The sequence below is a fragment of the Carex rostrata genome, chromosome 1 (assembly GCF_964058835.1).
Source record: "Carex rostrata chromosome 1, lpCarRost1.2, whole genome shotgun sequence".
Classification (NCBI taxonomy): Eukaryota; Viridiplantae; Streptophyta; class Magnoliopsida; order Poales; family Cyperaceae; genus Carex; species Carex rostrata.
In genome coordinates this window covers 1,861,354-1,884,321 of record NC_135918.1, presented here as the reverse complement: position 1 = coordinate 1,884,321, position 22,968 = coordinate 1,861,354, and the positions used below count along the sequence as shown (strand labels likewise).

At 32.3% G+C, this 22,968-nt stretch overlaps 1 protein-coding gene across 2 annotated transcripts; it reads right to left on the bottom strand.

Moving 5' to 3' along the window:
- Positions 1–15,060: 15,060 nt before the first annotated feature.
- LOC144565019 (CEN-like protein 2) lies at positions 15,061–16,326 on the bottom strand. 2 transcript variants are annotated; one of them, XM_078314630.1, is made up of 4 exons: positions 16,013–16,326; positions 15,751–15,812; positions 15,435–15,475; positions 15,061–15,292 (listed from the first exon to the last, which is right to left on the bottom strand). In XM_078314630.1, the coding sequence occupies exons 1-4, from the start codon at positions 16,211–16,213 to the stop codon at positions 15,066–15,068; spliced, it is 531 nt and encodes a 176-aa protein (XP_078170756.1). In that variant the 5' UTR covers positions 16,214–16,326; the 3' UTR covers positions 15,061–15,065. The 2 variants fall into 2 exon arrangements, with proteins under 2 accessions (XP_078170756.1, XP_078170759.1); XM_078314633.1 differs by having other exon boundaries at positions 15,061–15,289; positions 16,013–16,323.
- Positions 16,327–22,968: the final 6,642 nt, after the last annotated feature.

Genomic DNA, 22,968 nt, shown 5'->3' with positions numbered 1-22,968 from the left:
GTTTCATTCGGGGTCTGTCAAATACCATGTTCCTAGAACATGTATCTATGTGATTAAAATGACATCTCGTGTCAGGTGGTTTGTAAAACTTAACCATCTTTTAATCCACATACTAACCTTATCGCGGTAATTAGTGTTCCTGCTAATTACCTTGGTCAGTGACTTTTTAAGAGTATATATTATCTATATTATGGAGTTTCACAATTTCAGTCATGAACTCGAAATGATCCATAAATTCAATAATACTCAAGGCAACAAAATGATATTAATCATCCAATTCATGAACAAAGCTTTATGAAAAATTATCGTATTATTGACTTCTAGATTATTACACTAACAGAACCTGTCTGTCTCATCCTGACCAATCAGCGGGTACTCCGGGATGAAGGCATCCAAGCCGAACTGTCTGGACACCCGATCGGGATAATGGTACTCCACTATCCAGTAACAAACTAACGGTCCCTGATAAAACCAGAGTGGTCTCTGTTCCAATGTCAACCGGCTCAGAAGACCGCTACGATAAAATGCACGATACGAGAACCAATCGATGTTATAATGTCGGAGCATCTGGAGCTGACCACGGACATAAGAAACCCCCTTGCCCGTCTCTTGGTAGTCGTGATCCCTGTCCCATATAGCAGCATATGCGGGGCATCTGTCTGGGTCTGGATCTCTCCAACGGGGAGGTGGATGTGGTATATCTGGCCGACATATGGGCAGATGTGACCACGACCAGTGCTGGAGTAGAAGAAGTGGCCCTTGAATCTGCTTGTTCTTCACCTGAAATTTTAACTGTAAATAAGAACTCGGTATGAATTTTCAACTTTAAAGTAACAACAAAATTAGTACAGACTTACCAAGCAAGCGTGACACAGGGATCTGTATAAGTGGGCGAGAACGGCTCCACCCCAGTTCCACCTCTTAGGCTTATCAAGGTCCCTCAGCAATGAGAGAAACATAATCAGGACCGCATCACCGCTAGAGTCCACGAACATGACGGCACCACACAGATCTAGCACACAAGCCCTAATATACCTGCAACATGAAACAATCAATATAAAACATTGAAATTATTTAGATTAAGAATATGAACAATATTAACAATATTGAAAAGCGTAATGGTACCTCCTGACCGCCTCATCATCGTCTATCTCGAGGAATATCTGATTCTGATTCTGGAAGAAGTGAGCCCGGAGTGACTTCAGCGAAATACAGTAAGCAGAAGACCGGGCCTCTTCCTCCTCCTCCTTCTTCTTGTTGAACTTCTTCTGTAGCTGATTCGGATGACACCCTAACAACTCCGGTATCATCCTCTGCAGGTCTGGATGGTCTGAGACGCCACCTATGGGCTCGCCATCGATAGGCAATCCCCACAAGGCGCTCACATCACCGAGGGTGACTGTCATCTCCCCAGGCGGGAGATGAAATGTATGCGTCTCAGGTCGCCATCTCTCCGCTAGACCGTGCATCAGATACGGATTGATATTACTCTGTGGCATCATGGCAATCTGATACAACCCAAGCTGCAAGAGGCATTGGGTCATCAACGGATGGGGAACAAACGGAATCTCAGACCTGCGGTGCCTCACCGTAAGTAAGCCATCGTCCTGTATTTATTATAAATTTCTGAGACTCAAATCGTGTTATTTTTTTAGTAATATGTACATTACGCATAATAATCACGTACCTCAAGAGATGCCAATGAGACATGGTGCTTGACATGATGGGTCCACAGAAGAGGACTGAAGCTGTCAGGATCGTGGCAGCGATAACTAGGCTCGGCCTCAGACTACTGACCCACTGCAGTCGGATGCTCAAATCCTGCTCCATCTCCAGCCATATCCTCATCAGACGACGGGCCCGCTCCACCCGAACCCGCTCCAGGCGTAGGCCGTGGTCCCCACCGTCTAGATTTAGGCATACTACATTTACAAAAAAAAAATATTAAACAGTCCAAATTCCTCATCGCGTAGGCTTCAGCCGTCCAAAAATTATTAATGAGTGCTCTTTTTGCTTCGCGCTCGGTTTCAGTTCTTTCTCTATTTTTTCCAACTTTGGGTGCCATTATAACTAGGGTTTCAAGTGACAGCAATTGATTAGGAAGGCTAATTATGTGCGTAATCAATTGATTAGGAAGGCTAATTAAATACTAACTGTACAGTAATCAACGACTAATTAGAAAATAATTAGAAAATATTTAAAAAATAATTTACATAAATATTTTAAAAATAATTAAAAGAAATATTTAAAAAATAATTAACTAAATAACATACTTACAATTTTTAAAATTTTAAATTCAAACAACAAGGTTGCATAATATAAAAAAAATTATGATTTTCCTAAGAATATTCGGAACCATTATATTAAATGATATAATATATTAATATTTGTATTTAAGTGGTCAATCCAAGCTACAAATAGTAGGGTCCTCATATCAGATATATAAGGCTTAAAATTACAAGTATAACCAAGTACAAGTGCATAAATAGAATAATAGATACATAAATAGTTATTTAATAACTAGGAGAAGACATCGTAGCTAAATAATGCACTTTTATCTCATAACTTAGCTTTGTTGGTTTGAAAAAATAAAATAAACCGTAGCTATAACTAGCTATTTAAAATCCTGAAAAATTGAGATATGATTATCCATATTTCAATATTCATATGGGATACAAATCCGGATATGTTTTTGAAGTTTTATTTATCCATATCTAATTAATATATACTATATATTTTAATATATACTATATATTTTAATATATATTATAAACTTTAATAATATTTATATATTTTCTTAATAAATGTCCGATCTAATCTGTCCATCTATTTTTTAATTTGTATCTGAAAAATGAAAACGAATATAAATATATATCCGATCCGGTTTTCACCCCTAATTCAAAATATAATTTATTTAGAAAATATATATGAACCATATATTATTGAGTGACAGTTGCTTGGCTCCAACCACTGAGTCTTTAGACCTACAATTATGATTGTGAGAAGAATAAACGATTCATATATATATTGACTTGCGGGGTGCACTATAATGTGAGCCACTGAAATAATGCTCGTAGCTAAAGTTTTGAATTTTAAATAATATTCGTATTATACCTGAAAATCCCTTTTGGTCTATTAAATCATACAGTTTTTCAAATTGTTTTGTAAAAGATAATTGTGATTACATAATGAGAAAGATTCACTTACAATATTTTATAATTACAATATCTTACAACATGATTTTTTTTCAAAGTCTAAACAATCGTTTCAAACAGTTCAACCCAAGTTCTATATTAAAATGTACTTGGAAATCAAATTTTTGTGAATTTTTTTACTATTTATTAATTATTTTACAAAACTGTTATTTTTAGACCATTATATTTTGTATCTATCTCAATAAATAGTAAAAACTTTCAAAAAAATGAAAATTTTGATCTCCAAGTACATTTTAATATAGAAATCATGTCAAACGGTTTGAATCTGAACTTTGAAAAATTATATTGTAAGATTGTTGTATTATAAAATATTATAAATGAATCCCTCCTCTTATATAATGTAAATGGTATATTAAAATTCCGACACAAGATCTAAGGACAATAGTATACCTTCGTATTATAGTAGAGCATTAAAATTCCGACACAAAATCATTTTTGACAATAATATACCTTCTCATTTTAACCTAAAAAAAAAAGCCTAAATCATTTTTGGCAGAGCATTAAAATTCGGACACAAATCTCAGGACAATAATTTTGAAATTTAAAATTCAAATTACATGCAGTTTTAAATACACCTGCTGCAGGCACTCAAAACTTTTTTGACTCGCAATATCCTTTCATATTCACCTTCTCATTTTTTTTTCATTTTTGTATGAGAGACAGACAAGAGGAGATGATCTGTGTCAAGTCACCAACAATGCACGTGTAAGGTCATGGGAGAATCTAAGCTGGGCCTCAAGCAAAGATTTGGCGGAGCGCTATGCAAACAGCGAATCATTTTGGTTTTTATCCGGATTTGCAATAAATATATATGTATATTGTTTTCTTCAAAAAGTATCCATGGAACATGGCAGTGATCACTTTTCCATGATCAAACAGTGACCATTCCGGATGTTAAACATAATTTATTCCAATGGTATTTAACTTGGATCCCTCTTCCATGTTCAGTAGAAATAAGAGGCTTGTTTTTTTATTTAACTTTTGGATCCCTCTTCCATGTACATTTTTTCTTGGCTATCTTTAGGTGACAGGATTATAGCAAAAAAATAAATAAAAAGTTAGTTAAAACAATATATCATGAGCACGTGAAAATTTCTTGACCAAGAATTATCTAGTCTTCTTGAAAATAGTTAGTTTTTTTGTTTTTTTTTTTATAGAAGATGGGCAAGTGTTTAGGTTGATTATGATTTGAATTTTGGACTAGTGGTGCAACATTGCACATTCAACTTTATTCCATATGTTCGTTTAAAATTGGAGAACTTCACACTTATTGTCAGAAAAAAAAAATGATGGCATTAGTGTTCCACTGTTTAAATGAAATTTCATTAGGTTTTTCCGCTCAAAGTTGGAGGTGGTAAAATAAAAATAAATAAAAGAGAGAATATGCATATTACAGTCCGCACTATGAACCTATATGTCTGCTTTTAAAAGTTCAAATAATTGATCTTAATTGTCTAACACAATTATATGAAAATATACTTGCAGATCAGATTTTATATTTCTTAAAAAAATGTACTATTTTTTATATTGATATAAAATTACTTGATTTTAAAATTCTGAACCATACAAAACAATCTATAAAATTTGGTCTATAAGTAATTTTGATATAATGATTATATTTAACAGTTTGGGTCTACTGATTAAATTTTATAAATAGAAATATAAGAATCTATAATACAGGTTGATCTGTAATATTATCATAGCCTCACTCAAAAAGAGAAAATTGTTTCTTGAAAGATGGAAATGTCTAAGATTTTGATTTCAGATGACTTACAAAAAGGAACCGAATCCTCTGCCCCCCCTGGGGCAAGAATTTCCTGCCCCCAGAGTCACTGCGTGTGGATCCGAGGTGGGCCCCCAGTTCGAAAATTAAAAGTAACCGGCTGCCTTTAACAGTGACCGACCCCACACACAGTGACTGAGGAGCAAAAAATTCCTGCAGCCAGGGGGCAAAGAATTCAGAGTCTTACAAAAATTAAGTAGCAATGTACATCTACTTTTGTAGCAGCCGATTCAGAGTCATAATTGAAAGTTTCTACTACTACTACATATTATGTACGTACTATTTGTTGTATATGTTTCTTATTTCACCATTTGTAATTTTTTATTTCTAGAAGGTTATATTTATAAGTTTATCTTTTTTATACATTTGTGCACAAATTCTAGATGAAATGAGTTGAGAGAAAATTGCCCCCAAATATTTTCTTATTATCTTTTGCTCTTTCTCCAAAATTCTAGAAAATAACAAAACTAAGCGATGATTATTGAAATTTTTTTATTCATAGAAATTAATAAAATAATAGAGAGAGAAATAGAAAGAGTGACCATAGTGTACTATTGATAATAAGATCGGAAACCATTTAATCGCACACCTCCTGATTTGTGTAGATTTTAGAAGACAGATAAATTTTTTTTTTAATCGTTGGCATTGAATTCCAAAACAGCTATGTTATCTCTCTTTCTTTCAAGAAGTGTGTGCTAAAGCAAAAAAAGAAAAAAGAAAAAAGAAAAAAAAAAACAGAGATTGAAATCTGATCCAATACCAACGATAAAAAAATAAAATAAAATCAGTGGCTTCCAAGCTCTTCACAAATTTCAAGGTGTGCAGTAAGAAAAAGATTGGATCTGATCCAAAACTTTGGACCAGAACCATTGATCCCAATCTTACAACCAATATTACATCGTGGCCAATCTTTTTATTTCTCTCTCTCTTATTTTGTTAATTTCTATGGATGAAAAATTCCCATGATAACCAAGGGCTAATTTAAATTGAATTTCTCAGATTTCTCTATTCTATTATTAAGCACGTTGGGTGTCCGATCCGCCAACGGCTACGATTGAGAGATGAAACTTCGGATTTGATCTCAGCTCTCCAGTTACATATTTTGTCTTCTTTTGATTAAATGCATCTGTTTTATGTATAGAAGTCTAAATTTAGTTAAAAACATATCCACCACATATGCTGCCATACGATATTCTACAATTAAAATTGAATAAATTCTGAAATTTAGCGATATATTTATTCGTTTCCTTATTTTTTTTTGTTTCCATATTTCTCTTCTTCAATTGAGAAGACTCCGCCTTCCATTTTCTAATTTATTGTTTCCTTACTTCTTCGTTTTTATACGGATCACAATGAAAATCATTGTTTTTTATTTCCTTATTTATCTTTCTTTGTTTCTATACATATTGGTCTGGACAATTTAGAATATATTTCCGATATATAATATGTCAATGTGTGTGTGTGTGTGTATGTTGTAAATTGAAAACAAAGAAGAATATAAACTGGAACGTGTGTGTAAATATATATTTTTCTTATAATATGTGTGTGTGTAAATCTTGTACATACACACGATAACACTTTTTATTTATGTTTTTTGATATCATATTATATGTTGATATTAAATTGTTGTATGATATTTGATATTAGATTCGAATCGAGCTATTATTTGATATCATTGGTACTTAAAAATAAAAAATCATCACATCATCAAATTGTTATCAGAGGTCACGATTAAAGTTAATTAAAAATACATAATCATATAAATTTTCTATTAACATATGTTTTAATTTTTAAATAATTATTATTTTTATTAATATATTTGTTTCTTATAATATATGCCCGTTGCAACGCACGGATATGATACTAGTAATTCATTAAACGTCTTCAATTGTGTCCATAAAAATAAATCTCCACTCCAGGAACTTGATGCAACCGGATATAATAATGAGATGCCAAACGAAGATTCTTTTTGGTAGAGATTGTTTACCTCGAGGATTATAGCATATCCGGTTAAAGCGGAGTGACTGCTAAACCACAGTAGAATAATACATGTACAAAATTGAGAAAGTATTCTAGACCCAGGCGGCCTAATGGTTTTGGTCCATTATCTGATTATCTCTCGGCCCCCCTCTCAAGTATCCTTAACTACTCGACACGTTGCACCTAAGCATATTATTTTGTTTCCTCAAATACCTGTTTTCAAACGACATCATAGTTTTAAACAGCCTGGTATCGTACCGTTATCACTTTTTATTTTACCTTTCAGATACTAACACGACCCCATACTATTAATATAACCGACAGCTGAAGTAACTATCTTATTATCTGCTATAACAATTTAGCCAGAAGCCAATTTACCTGTGTTGACAGCCCCTTTCTCTGAATCTGAAATTTATCAAGCTATCTTCCAATCTGATTCCAACGGGGCCCCAGGCCCTGATGAATTCACCTTTGCGTTCTATCAAAAATTTTGGGACCTAGTGAAATCTGATCTTATCCTTCTTAATTTGTCACCAATTCTGGTCTGAACAAATGCAATTGTCCAAAATCAACAAATCAGTTATTTGTTTGATTCCTAAAGAACCTGAAACAAAACACATTAAGAAATTCAGACCTATCAGCCTTGTTAATTGTAGCTTTAAGCTCATTTCTAAAATTCTCACTTTTTGGCTAAAACCCGTCTTACAAAGATTGATTGATACCAATCAAACTGCATTTCTGAAAAATAGGTTTATTTTAGACAATGTAGTGCTTAGTCATGAACTAATTCATTACTGTCAGGTTAGAAAACAACAGGGTGTTGTGATTAAGATTGATTTTGAGAAGGCGTATGACAAGATCAACTGGGGTTATTTGCTTGCTCTTATGCACAGTAGAGGATTTAGTGATAAATGGATCACTTGGATGAAAATGTAGTTATTCAGCTCTCGATCATGCATTACCATTAATAGTACTCTTACACTATATTTCTTTTGTAAAAGAGGAGTACGACAGGGAGATCCTTTATCTCCCTATCTTTTCAATCTTGCAGCTGATGGCCTCAGCAAACTTTTCCAATCGGGTAGAGAACATTCAATTATTTCTGGTCTTGGTCCACCTTGCATTAACAATAAAGCTCTTACTAATTGCCACTATGCTGATGACACCATCCTATTCCTTCAAGCCACCCCTCAATGTGTGTCAGCAGCTTGGTGAGCAATGATTATGTTTGAAGGGGTTTCAGGAGTTCGAATGAATTTAGAAAAAAACAAAAATGTTTTCCATTAACTTGCCTACTGAAACTGCATATGAACTAGCTCACATATTTAGATGCCAACTGTCTCAGTTCTCATTTAAATTCTTAGGAGTACCACTGCATAATAGAAAACTCAGTGTGCAAGATTGAGGCTTTATTATTGATAAAATTAATAACAAACTCCAAAACTGGACAGGTCAACTCCTCTCTTTGGGAGGTAGGATCACTTTATTGATTGCTGTGTTGTTCGTTGTCCTTATATATGTTATGTCTCTGTATAAGATCCCCAAAACAATTGTAGCTCAGATAGATAAAATTAGGAAATCTTTTCTTTGGCAAGGGACCAGCACTAAAAGAAAAGAGAAAAGGTTTTGGTCCACAGACATTTGTCCACGTTTTGTCCACAACACTATCCACCAACAGACTTCCAACGACGCTTTCAAACTGTCTTAACCGTGTTATTTAATAACTTTCTGATCTCTTTCTTTCTCCGTTCTTTTTTCTCTTCTCAATTTTTCCGATCAATCTCCTCTTTCATCAAATTCTCTGCTCCGATAAATCTACATCTCTTTTCTTTCGTTCATCAAAATTTATCTTCTGATCTGATAATAAGAGAAATCAAATCCAATGAACTCTCTCTCCTTTTGTTTTGTTCTCTTATAATCTACACCTGTATCTTCGCGTGTAACAAATTATTAAAAACTTGAATCGAATCTGGAGAATCGATTCCTGGCGCTCAGCGAAAAAGGAGCGACTGGTCTCCGCTAATCCTGTGGAAGGTGAGCGATATTACTTGCATTCTCGAATCCTACTTTTTTGAATGCGAGCTTATGCAATTAATTGTCTGGAGTGAGCCAGAGAGGGAAGATAGGTCAAAATAAATTGTAGAAGAATCTGGCAATCTTGTATATATTGCGAAGCGGATCTATATTAATGAACTCTCTCTCTTTCTAATTCTTTATTTCTTCATTGGATGGAGCGACGGCAGCGATGGTCTCTCTCTTCGCCGATATCTCTCTCTGTCGAGTTATCGAGATTGACAACGATAACTGTTGACATCATCTCTTCATGCGAGGCCTTGTGCTCAACTCCGCCGTGTGAGTATTGATATTGTCATTTTACAATATTCACTCGATTAATTTTACAGTATTCATCTTGTGACAATCTAGAGGAAAGATATGATAGAGAGGTGATATGGAGTATTGATCTTATCATTTTACAGTATTCACCTGGTTAATTATACAATATTCATCTTGTGATTTTACAGTATTCATCTTGTGCAAATCTGAAGGAAAAAGGTAGTAGAGAGGCGATATGGAGTATTTATCTTGTCATTTTGCAGTATTCACCCTGTTAATTTTACAGTATTCATCTTGTGACTTTACAGTATTCATCTTGTGCAAATCTGGAGGAAAGAGATGATAGAGAGGCGATATGGAGTATTGATCTTGTCATTTTATAGTATTCACCCTGTTAATTTTACAGTATTGAGCTATTGTTGTTTTTTTTTTGTCTTTTTTTTAATGTTCTGGATGTTGTATACATGCAATTGATTGATAGTTTAGATATAGCAATTTTACAGTATTGATTTTTTGTAGGTTGTTTGTTTTGTTTTTATAGTTTAAGTTGACAGTTTTACAGTATTGAGAATTTATACTTTTTACATTTTGTTTTATCCTTTTCATCTCCTAATGTTACATTATTGAAATTTTATAGTTTTTACGGGTTTTTTTCACAGTTTAAGTTGATAATTTTACAGTATTGAAAATTGATATTTTTAAAATTTTATTTAATCATTTTCATCTGCTAATTGTACATTGTTAAAAATTTATAGTTTTTACGTGTTGTTTTTACAGTTTAACTTGATATTTTTACAGTATTGAAAATTGATATTTTCTAACATTATATTTTATCATTTTCATCTGTAAATTTTGCATGTCTATAATTTTATAGTTTGTACATTTTATTTTTATAGGTAAAGTGGTCAATTTTACAGTATTCAATATTTTCATGATTTATTTATGTGTTCATTAAATCGAGAAAAAAGAATAAAAAAATTAATTGGAAAATTTAATTTTGCCTTTTTATCACGTTTTTTGTCAAAATAACTGCTAATAACTAACATTAACTGCCAATAACTTTCTATAAATGCAATATCCGAAAGTACAGTTTGAAAGTACAATTTTTTTGTCCTATAGTGCAAATTGCAATCTGTTTTTAACTATCATGGGACAACTTCAAATAGTTGTTGGATGTTTTGTGATTAACATATATATTTTATGTGATATATTGTATAATTATATAGCATGTAGAAGTAGTTTTACAGTATTCGCGCAAGTCAAAGCTGTGGACGAATGGTGGACAAAAGTCTGTGGACAGTTAGACGCTTCCAAAAGAAAATATGCTCTATGCAATTGGCAGACACTGTGCTTGAAAAAACAGTTTGGATGGATGGGTATACTTGATATTCAACAAATGAATTTTTCATTGTTGGCTAAATGGTTATGGAGATTCAAAGACCATACACAAGCTTATGGAAAACAGTGATTACCTCCAAATATTATGATAATCCCAACCCTTTACCATATTCCTCTTTTTGGGCTGATGTAGTAAAAACTGAACAAATTACATCATTAGGTAGTATTGTAGTACCGGGCAGTCAGGGGCAAACTTTGATGTGGCATGACCAATGGCATGACAATTGTTCTCTCAAAATCAAATTTCCTAACTTGTTTGATATCTGTAGTACCCCTATGATTTCAGTTCAGGAAGCTATGATTACTCAAAGGACGGCTATCTCCTTTAGAAGGACACTAGGGGGTGTTCTGTTATGGGAGTATGGCCAATTGTTAAATATAATTAGTGGTGTGTCATTTACACATGAACAAGACAATGTTTCTTAGTGTTGGGACAATAATGGACTTTTTACAGTTAGATCCCTATATTCCTTTCTGAATTTTCCAGGTGTCAAGATTAACCAGCCCTTGCTTTGGTGGTCTCTCCCAATCCCACAAAAAATTCAAGCCTTCATGTGGCTAGTGACTAAGCACAGAATTTTGATAAGGAAAAACTTGCAAAACAAGGGCTGAATGGTGATATTGTCTGTCAATTTTGTAGTTGTGATGAAACCTCTAATCATCTATTTTTCAGATGTTTTTATGCTAAACAAATATGGATGTGGATGGGAAGATGTCGACACAGCTATCAAACTTGGTCTTCTATATCTGATGTTATCATATTTACTTGTACTCTAACACATACCAAAAAAATGACATTTTTAATTGTTGTTTTTGCGGTTATTTGGAGTATTTGGAAACACCGTAATGACTTGTGCTTTAATAATATTAGGGAATATACTGCTCGCAATCTTATCTTACAAATTTTGTATCTCGTTTCTTATTGGTCAGGCATAATCAAGGAGGATATCCATGAGGCTGTGCAAGAATGGGTCCCTCAAAACCTTGATCAGATTCCCCTTCAGATGGTGGAGCCGGCTGATGATCTGATGGTGGAATAGGTTACTGGCGACAACAATGAAGACTGATCCTTAGCCATAGTTCACACTCATTTTGTTATCAGCATCTTTAGACATTTATGTTGTTTTAGAGTGTGTTCTATCCTTGCTATATATGCGCTTGTTGTGCCTGCGTGCACCTTGCTATGTTTGACCATTTATGCATCTTTCCTAGACTATTTTACTGCATTTTGGTATGTATTTGGGATATTGTCAGACACCATGGATTAGGCACTATGCTTTTTCAATGGAGTCTGTGTAATTTACCAGTTTCAAATATATGAAACGAGCTCATGCTTTTTTTTTTTTTTTTTTTTTTAAATTTACCTGTGTTAGTTGGGGCTTAGCTGACCCTCATTGTTTCTATAAGTAATTTAAAATACTATATTATTTTAGAAGAAAAAAAATTCTTGTTGACACTACACCCGATACTAATTTTATAAAGTAATATTCTGGCGCCAACCCTAAGTTTATTTGTTTGATTTTCTACTTCGGTTTTGCTCAAGTTTCTGAAGCATGATTGTATTTCTTCGTATCTTTCTTGGATCTCAAAATAATTATGTAATTTTAAATTGAAATTGACTTATTAATTAATTGTCATAAACTAAACAAAACCATTATCTTAGTATCCTGTATCATTACAATCATCTAGAGGTGCTACTTTTACCCGATTACCCGGATCTAATTAATTTGGATAGGGTATGGTTTAAAAAATATAACCAGTTAAATTATGGGTATGGTTACAAAATTAATAATTTAATATCCGACCCGGATCCGAACCGGAACCAATACTGTAATAGGTAGGATATGGATTTCATTTAATTATCTGACCCATAACCGAACCCGACCCGATACCCGTATAAATACCCGATAAAACATATATTAATAACTATTAATATATACAAATACAACTTTGCATATTAATTTTTGCATAAGCTGTGGTGAGCCCAATACTTTTTTAAATGTGAGAAAATAGAATGCAGTGACATATTTGCTATGTTTATACACATAGATAAATGCCAAATTTATTCCTTCCATAACAACCGCATTAATTTTTTAAATAAAATTTATTAGTATGAATACATCATTCAATATTTGCCTTGATATCCTCTGCATAATAATGAAAATTTATTGCTCTCATTGATATGTCATTTCTACAAATTATTAGTATTCCATTAATATATTTTTTGAACCATAGAAAAAAAAATCGTCATCTCTAATATTTTACTTTTTAAAAATTATATCTCTTCTTCAATATTTTTTTTTAAAAGTTATTTTCTCTCCATCTTCCTGATTTGTTTGTGACATATACCCGCTCCGGATCCAGAACCGCTCCGTATCCGAACCGGACCCAATAATCTACAAACAAGTTATGGGTATATATCTACCCGGAACCGAAAGACTGGACCCGAAATATCTACGAGTAGATAGGTATTCGGATCCGGACCCGACCCGGATTAAAACAGATAAGTGTATGGATCAAAGTTTGGACCCGAACACTTTTAGGGTACGGGTCCAAATATAATAGTATCCGGACCCGACCCAACCCGATAGCACCTCTACAATCATCTTCATAAACTCATCTCTTTGATAGCCACAGACATTATAAAATGTTGGTATATTTTCAATTGAAATTGACTTAATCAATTAACATAAACTAAACAATAAACCATTTTCTTAATATCCTGTATCTGTACAATCATCTTCATAAACTCATCTCTTTGATAGCCACAGACATTATAAAATATATTTTCATACTTCTCTTCCTATGGTAGTTTCATACTTTCTCCGAGGGTAAATGAAAATGAGAGGTGATGATGTCTAGTTCTAGGCTGTGCCTACGAATAGCCATGCATGGTTTAAGAACTTGTAATTAAACACTTTTTTCTTTAATACAAATGTTGGTTGACCAACCAAACTTAAAAAAAAAAAAGGATCAGGAAAATTAGTTTTCAAAGCAATGAACAAATATATTATTTGAGAATTTATCAATCAGCATAATTGCTTCCACAAGATATTTACTCATAATCAACTTTTAACTAGTATAAATTATTCTTTAGATCAACAACATACCTGGTTTAGGCACGCATATATCAGATCAAAAGCGAATTCATTGGATGACAATATTTGTGGAATTAAGAGCATATACATCCCACTTGTAAATAAATTACAAGTATATCGTGACAATTATAATTTCTATTGTTGAATTATGGGGCAATTGTTAATTAATTTGGTAATATTTTTTAAATGTGTTATATCACAATTTTCAATTACTTGTATGTTATACATTAAAATATTCACATGTTGATAAATTAAAATTGAAATCAATTATGTAAATACAAAAATAAAAAATACTTGAGAATTTTTTAATGTTACTGACATGACAGATAAAATTATTATTTACAATTTCAAAATTAATACAACTATAGAAAGGGGGAGAATGGGACCCACGGTCACCTCAGATTGGTCTAGAACAGAGACCTTTTGCTTTTGGGCTGGTTTCCTTCAGTGTTTGAACTTTATATCATAGGTGAAATTGGCGCCGTCTGAGTAGATAAGTCATAAGTATTGAGGAACTATTTTTCTTTGAGTGAGTATATGGTACTATATATATCACGGGTTGTTACCGAGCTACGGCTCTATATTTGAATTTTCGAATTCTAATAGTCGATCCGAACCGTTCATCTTGTTCTCCATATTAATATGTGTTTGGAGACCAAATTTTATATTTTTTGAAACTTTTTTACTATTTTTTTAGATATTTAGAAAATCACTTGATCTGAAAATTCTGGACCATCCAAAAACAGTGATTTTCAATAAATCTAAAAAACTAGTAAAAAAATTTCAAAAAATGTAAAATTTGGTCTCCAAACACATATTAATATGAAGAACAAGATGAACGGTTCAGATCGACCGTTAGAATTTGAAAACTCGAATATAGAGTCCTAGCACAGTGCCAAATCGTAATATGCATAGTAACATAGACTCACTCTTTTTCTTTTGACGCTTCGAACTAAAATACTTCACCATTATCCTCTCCGGGATTGGCAACCCCAAAAACCTTTGAAAGTAAATGTTTACTGGGATCAATTAAAAATAAATCACCAAATAATAACAATAAAGAGGCAATGCTGTCGTGTTGCATAATTTACTGGCACAATACATATATTGATGAAAACAACATAGAGACAATTATAATCATGGCAAATAACCATGTATTATACTCTCAAGGGAAATCTTATTTGCAAGAGATATACTAATTAAAATCTCTGCACTACATGAGCTGCCATGAGGAGCATTCCCTCTGTGCGTTACCACTTATGAATACCTCTTCCGTGCAGCGGTCTCCCTCTGTGCGTTAAAATAAACAGCGTCAACAGGTTGGCTGAGGTCATTGTCATTGGCAAACCGGCGGGTGTTAAAGTGCACCCGAGACAAAGGCGGGTTCACTGACTTATTCTTCTTCTGCTTGAATAGCACAAAAACGAACCTGTGTATGCCTATGCTTGGTTTTGGGCTTTCATAGCTTACTAACACCCTTCCTGCTTTAGCATTTTATATATAGAAAAGTTACTAAAGGGTGTCTTCCGTTAATAAGTTGATCAGTACTAATTAAATCTAAGAAAAAATAAAAGGTGCTGAAAAAAGGAACAGCAGTTGTAAAAGAAAGTGGAGAGTGGGACCCACCATAGGTGGTATCAGTGGTGCCTGGAATGTCAGTAACAATCCTGTGACAAGGATAAGGTACAATAGTCAGCCACATTGTATTGCACTTAAATATCACTATCTATTATGAAAACATTTCCATTTATATATACATATACATTGACAATTCTTCTGCTTCTGAAAATTCTTATATCTAATGTACTTGTGGATATAATTGGCATGAGATGCACGTGCATGCATATTCTATTACCTTTTATCCAAAATAACACTTTACTATGATACTACTTTTTTCTAGAAAAAAGAAAAGAAACATTTAGTTATGTAAAGTTTTGTTTACCAATGGAGATGCTCCCTCAGATATGGGTCACTAGGACCTGGTACATCCGGGTCTGTCATAACCTATAATTAAGCAAATATTATAATAAAAAAAGTAAAAAATATAAGCAAGCAAACTACAAATTACACAATGAAAACAAGCCAAAATAATTATTAGATAACATGTAAGAGTAGGATCAGAGTTAAATTAATGCCATTTATTTTCTTCTTCCTGAGACCAAAAAACTCCGAATAGAAAACCGATCAAAAGAAAAAGTGCATACAAGAGTAAATAAAGATCTGAGATCTTCGCCTTGAACCTTGACCAGGGGTTCTTTACCGATAGCTGATGGATAGAGTTCGTGACCATTAAAGATTAATTTGTTCTTGTAAGTGATAACCATCTTCATAGAAGGGGTGAAGGGATCTAAAACCTCTCCAATTACCCTCCCGACAACAAGTGGCTCCGATGACCTGCTAGACATGGTTATGAGGTAACAACTGCCAGATATGTTTGTGTGCTTGGGTGGTACTTTGTGAAAGAAATACAAGTACAAAGGTTCTACTTATAGAGCTGTCGATCGGGCTAGCTCGTTGGGGGAATCTCTGTTCAAAAAGAAAAGAAAAAAGAATTTCGAATTAATGGCAAAGGTATCAATTTTGATCTGGTGCTTGTGGAAACTAGCCTTTTGCTTTTCTTTCAACAAATTAAATGCCTTGTAAGGTGTGATTTTTAGGGGTGAAAACGGTATGGATAATATCCGATCCGTATTTGAATATTTAGATGTGGATATCCGATATCCGAATATTCGTGTGAATAAAGATACTGATATGGTTTTACGTTTCAATTATCTGTATCCGAATAGTAGATATATACCATATATTTTAATATGGAACCTGCTAGCATGCTACGCGTAGCATAGAGGGCCTCCGTGCAACGGCTCAATATTCGAGCTTTCAAAATCCTAACGGTCGATCCGAACCGTTCATCTTATTTTTCATATTAATATGTGTTTGGAGACCAAATTTTGTATTTTTTGGAATTTTTTTACTATTTTTTTTAGATTTATTGAAAATCGTTGTTTTTTTATGGTCCAGATTTACTGAAAACAACGATTTTCAATAAGTCTAAAAAAATAGTAAACAATTTCCAAAAAATGTAAAATTTGGTCTCCAAACACATATTAATATGGAGAACAAGATGAACGGTTCGGATCGACCGTTAGGATTTTGAAAACTCGAATATTAAACCGTTGCACGGAGGTCCTCTATATATGCTACGCATAGCTTATTAGCATATTCCATTTTAATATATATTATGAAAAATTTATGTTATTCACCATTATAATTAAATAAATGTTATGAACTTTAATATTTTTTATATTATTTTAATAAATATCTAATTTGTTCTGGATCTATATCCATATCCGTCTGATATATATATCTAATATCCGTTCCGTATTTGTATGCAAAAAAAAAAAAAAAAAAATGTGGATATGGTTTTACCATTGTCCGCTCCGTATGACCGTATCTGCTCTGTTTTCACTCCTAGGCCCTAGCTCAGATTTTAATTAGTTAAGTGATAAGTGAATCAATATTCGGTGACTATATACATGATCTCCATTTCTAGGGATATTGGAGAGATGACCATCCACTGAAGTGCCATTATATTCAGGGGTCAGACCGTTGGATTTTAGGCAAGCCGTCGAGTTAGATATAGGGAAATTTATTGAGTTCATTTTGTTTATATTAGGGATTCATATTTGGATATAGGTTTAGTACTTAGTTTTTTGTTGTTGTAAAGATTCATTGTATAGTTGTTATTAATGATAAGTTAGATGCTTCTAACATATAATAATAAAATGATCGGATGATTGTACTTTTTTTAACATTAAATTAGTTATTTTTAACAATATATTATTTCTTCAATCACTTAGTTTCATCATTTTAATATTACTCTATTTTATTTAACAATTATATAATTATATTACTCAAGACATGCCAATTCATAGATGGTACAGAATTGCAATAATGAATACCCATGTGTCCTCACAAGACGTATTTTGAAAACTGTAACTATATGTGTTAAAAGAAACAAAAAAAATGTTAAATGGAATTAGCTAAGTGTCAACGAGAACAATAATTTTGTTTAAGGGGGAATTTCAAGTATACCCCTCACAAACCACAAATAATTTGCTTATCTAAAAGGGTATCATTGACATCCCTATTAAGCGCAGGTCTAAAGAGAGAACAGACATTGAAGAGGTGTTAATCATTGGTAGTCTCCAAAAATTAGTGACAAGAGATATTTAAGAATCAGTTTTTTGTTTAATGGTAAAGATATATGTTCTATGAGTGCGAGGTTATGGGTTCGAAATAGTATTGGAGAATTTTTTTTGTTATAATAACATGGGTATGAAATTTGAAGGCTTAATCTCTATTATTATTATTTTAAAAAAAAAAAAAAAAAAGAGAGTTAGTGACATGTTTCCATCTCGGGCGGGGGGGGGGGGGGGGGGGGGGGGGGGGGGAGTAATCGAAGCATTCCAATGATGCTTGGTCGGAATCGTTCTATTCACACACAAAATTGCGTGAACAGCTATAAAATTCATGCACATATACAGCAGTTAGGACAATGATAGATTACTATATACATTTTCTCCTTAAATGGAATTAAAATTTTCAATATAAAGCAGCTCTGGTACAGAGGAAAGGTGATACTGGTACTGTAGCAGTTGGTACCATGCACAACAGTAACCATGGTACAGAGGAAACATGCTTCAGACTAGGAAATTTTTATCTATAGAAATTATTAAATTCATACGTACGAAAACCAGGGTTCTAAATAGCGGCGCTATAGCTACGCTATAGTTTTTTCAGACCATAAACGCTAAGCTATGAGATTAAATTGCGCTAACTCAGCTACAACCGCTATAGCTATAATAGCTGATCGCTATTACCGCTATATGAGACCCGCTATAGCTACTGCTATGCTACATGATTTTTTTTTTTGCAATTTATATAGACTTCTGTACTTCTATTCTTATTGCTAATGCTACATGGTCTTCTATGATAAGTATACTAAACCAAATTATATGTTTCTATTTTTATTTGTGATTTATTCTATCATTCTATATCGAGAAATATTCCAATACTAATTCTTCATTTTGATTACTCTTTTTATAGTATTCATTTGTAAAATTATTATCGTTCGTTTCAATTGAAAGCTGATTTTGATTATTATTATAATTATAAAATGTTTAAATATGTATATTGACTTCATTTACCTTATAAAATTAATTGCTCTTTGTCTATTATAATATGTAATACCATGAAGTATAAACTATTAAATAATGTTACTTTGCGTAATTGATAAAAAGTATAGACTTAGATTAGTTGTCATTTAGTTGTTACATCAATTATCTAATATTGATTATGTTGATAATTAGTAGAAATATATAATATAAAGTTTAAAAAGGGAAAATCGCTATGTGTGATAGCTTCCGCTATAGCTACGCTGTTCGCAATAGCTTTTTTTTTTATCTCCCCGCTATGCCGCTATAATCGCTATTTAGAACCTTGACGAAAACAGAAAGAGTACTTGAATTCTAACAAATTTAGAAAGATCTGGCTCAATGAGTCCGATCCAAATATATGAATGGGTCTCAATGGTCTAGATTCATAGATATATTTTATTTAAAAAAAATAGACGTTGATGGAAAATTTTGGAATATAGATGTCACAAAAAATCATATTAAAAATGGATCGATCTCAATAATGAAAATCCAACTTGATTTTTTTTTTTTTTTAAATTTAGAAGGATTGACCTCTACCGAATTTAAAAAAAAAATGAATCTGAATCATTGAGTCAGATCCATGAAATGAGGCATACATATTTCTCATTTTTCACCGTTAAATATATCACCATTCCATTATTAAGCATGTTGGGTGTCCGATCCGCCAACGACTACGATTGAAAGATGAAACTTCGAATTTAATCTCAGCCCTCCAATTACATAATTTGTCTTATTTTGGTTAAATACATCTATTTTATGTATAGAAGTCTAAATTTAGTTAAAAACATACTCACTACATGTGCTGCAACACAATACATTACAATTAAAATTGAACAGACTCTGAAATTTAATAATATATTTCTTTGTTTCTTAATTCTACTTCGTTTCTATACATATTATTGTGGGTAATTTAGAATATATATCAACCTGTGTGTGTATATATACATATATTCTAAATTGGAAACAAAGAAGAACAAAGATTGAAAACAAAGAAGAATATAAATTGGAACGTGTGTGTATATATATTTCGAGTAAAGCTAGGGTGTGACATGCTCACCAAAAAAGTTTGGTGAGCATAACTTCAAAAGTATATCGGATCGATGTCAAATGCCGAATCCAAACCGTTGAAATCCATGTACTTCATGAGTGATGCATATACATGCAAAATTTTGAAAGTTTCGAGTTAATTTGCTACACGGTCAAGTGGTCAAAGAAACGAACATTTTATTATAAGTTATTTTATATATTCAATTTTTATTATTTCTTTGACCACTTGACCGTGTATTAAATAAACTCGAAACTTTCAAAATTTTGCATGTATATGCATCACTCATGAAGTACATGGATTTCAACGGTTTGGATTCGGTATTTGATGTCGATCCGATACATTTTTAGAGTTATGCTCACCAAATTTTCTTGGTGAGCATGTCACACCCTAGCTTTACTCATATATTTCTCTTATAATGTGTGTGTATATATATTCTATACACACACACACGATAACACTTTTTTATTTATGTTTTTTGATATCATATTATATGTTGATATTGAATGTTGTACGATATTTGATATTAGATTCGAATCGAGCTATTATTTAATATTATTGGTACTTAAAAATAAAGAATCATCACATCATCAAATTATTATAAAAGATCCGATTCAGGTTAATTAAAAATACAGAAACATATAAATTCTCTATTAACATGTCTCTTAATTTTTGGATAATTATTATTTTCATTGATATATTTTTTTATAAAATATTTGTTTTTCTTATAATATGTCTCCGTTGTAACGCACGAGCACGATACTAGTATATATATATAGGCTGTGGCTAATTTGCTGCCAGCAGCATTTCTGCCGGCGGTGCTGCCGCCCTTTTTTTTATTTTGTGATGTCCAAACAACAAATCCAAACCATTAGATGTTTAATCTATACTATAATCTACTTGGAGACTAAATTTTACATTTTTTGGAATTTTTTTACTATTTATTAAGCTGGTTTGAAAACCGCTGTTTTCAATGCTGCAGAAATTTACTGAAAACAGCGATTTTCAAACTAGCTTAATAAATAGTAAAAAAATTCCAAAAAAATGTAAAATTTGGTCTCCAAGTATATTATAATATAGATTAAACATCTAATGGTTTAGATTTGTTATTTGGACATCACAAAATAAAAAAAAGGGCGGCAGCAAATTAGCCGGACCCTATATATATATATATATAGGACTTGGCTACGGTGCTATGGGTAGCTAAGAGGCCTCCATGCTACGGCTCAATATTCAACTTTTTAAAATTCTAATGGTTGATCCGAACCGTTCATCTTGTTCTCCATATTAATATGTGCTTGGAGACCAAATTTTACATTTTTTGGAAATTTTTTACTATTTTTTTAGATTTATTGAAAATCGCTGTTTTTCAGACAAATATGGACCATAAAAAACAGCGATATTCAATAAATCTAAAAAAATAGTAAAAAATTTCCAAAAAATGTAAAATTTGGTCTCCAAACACATATTAATATGGAGAACAAGATGAATGGTTCGGATCGACCGTTAGGATTTTGAAAAGTCGAATATTGAGCCGTAGCACGGGAGGCCTCTTAGCTACCCATAGCATATTAGCCAAATCCTATATATATATATATGAGCTACGCTACTCCATGGAGTAAAATGAGTTGGTGCTCTATGACACTATATTTTTATTTTGAAAATTCAAACGACCGATCCGAACCGCTCAACATGATCTCCATATTGAAATGTGCTTAGAGACCAAATTTTACATTTTTTTGGAATTTTTTTACTATTTATTAAGCAATTTTGAAAATTCCTGATCCGATGGTCTAGAAATTTTTACTGTTTTTTACTATTCACAGCAAAACAGCCATTTTGAAAATTGCTTAATAAATAGTAAAAAAATTCAAAAAATTTTAAAATTTGGTCTCCAAGCACATTTCAATATGGAGATCATATCTAACGGTTCGGATAGGTCGTTTGGACTTTCAAAATGAAAATACAGCGTGGAGTACAAAAATTATTTTACTCCATGGAGTAGCGTAGCTCATATATATATATATATGAGGAGGGATCCAATTACACCATTTTATGGTGACACATCTTGACACCATATTTTTATAAGTCATTTTTGTAATTTTAAAATCCAAATAGACAATCTGAACCGTTCAACATGATCTCTATATTAAAATGTGCTTAGAGACCAAATTTCACATTTTTTGAATTTTTTTTAGTATTTATTAAGATGTGTACAAAATTGTTGTTTTCAGGCAATTTTGGACCATTGAAAAACATAAATAAATAAAAAATCTAAATAAATAGTAATAAATTTCTAAAAAATGTAAAATTTGGTCTTGAAGTACATTTTAATATGGATATTGGCCAGATCTTTTCAGATTTATTGGACTCATTGAGCTAGATCTTTCCAAATTTATTGGAAATTAGATACTCTTTCTATTTCCATTTCCATGACTTTAATAATTTTTATAGATAAAAAATTTCCTTCGGATTGCTCCCATTTTAATTAGAATTTGTAAGGTCACTTTGACCATTTTACTCTATCTTATCTTTTCATCTTTTCTTATTTTTTGCTCATTCCTTTTGACTGAAATGTTTTGAGCACGTTGCATCTTAAATTTTTGTAGTTGCAAACTTTGTAACCGCAGTTATTAATCAAAATTAGGGCTCTAACCCTTATTTTTCCTAAAAAAGAAAAAAATTCAATATAAAAAGTAATGAAAGGTTTCATTCGAGCTGCCACGTACAACTATGAATTCAATTTTGATTTTATTCTAACATATGAATTTATAATATCTATAGGTTCAAATTTACATACTTGTAAGCAGTGTTGTAAAAAACGTCTGTTTAGATTGATTAATCGGTCGATTAATTGTTTGTGGTGATCAAAGCGTCACAATTTTTTTTGACTAATCGG

Excerpts from the sequence above, each read along its gene's own strand:
- LOC144565019 (XM_078314630.1), bottom strand. The coding sequence starts at position 16,213 with ATGTCTAGCAGGTCATCGGAGCCACTTGTTGTCGGGAGGGTAATTGGA. Across the intron at positions 15,476-15,750 it reads CTGAGGGAGCATCTCCATTG|GATTGTTACTGACATTCCAG; the intron begins GTAAACAAAACT and ends TCCTTGTCACAG. Across the intron at positions 15,293-15,434 it reads CACCACTGATACCACCTATG|CAGGAAGGGTGTTAGTAAGC; the intron begins GTGGGTCCCACT and ends AAAATGCTAAAG.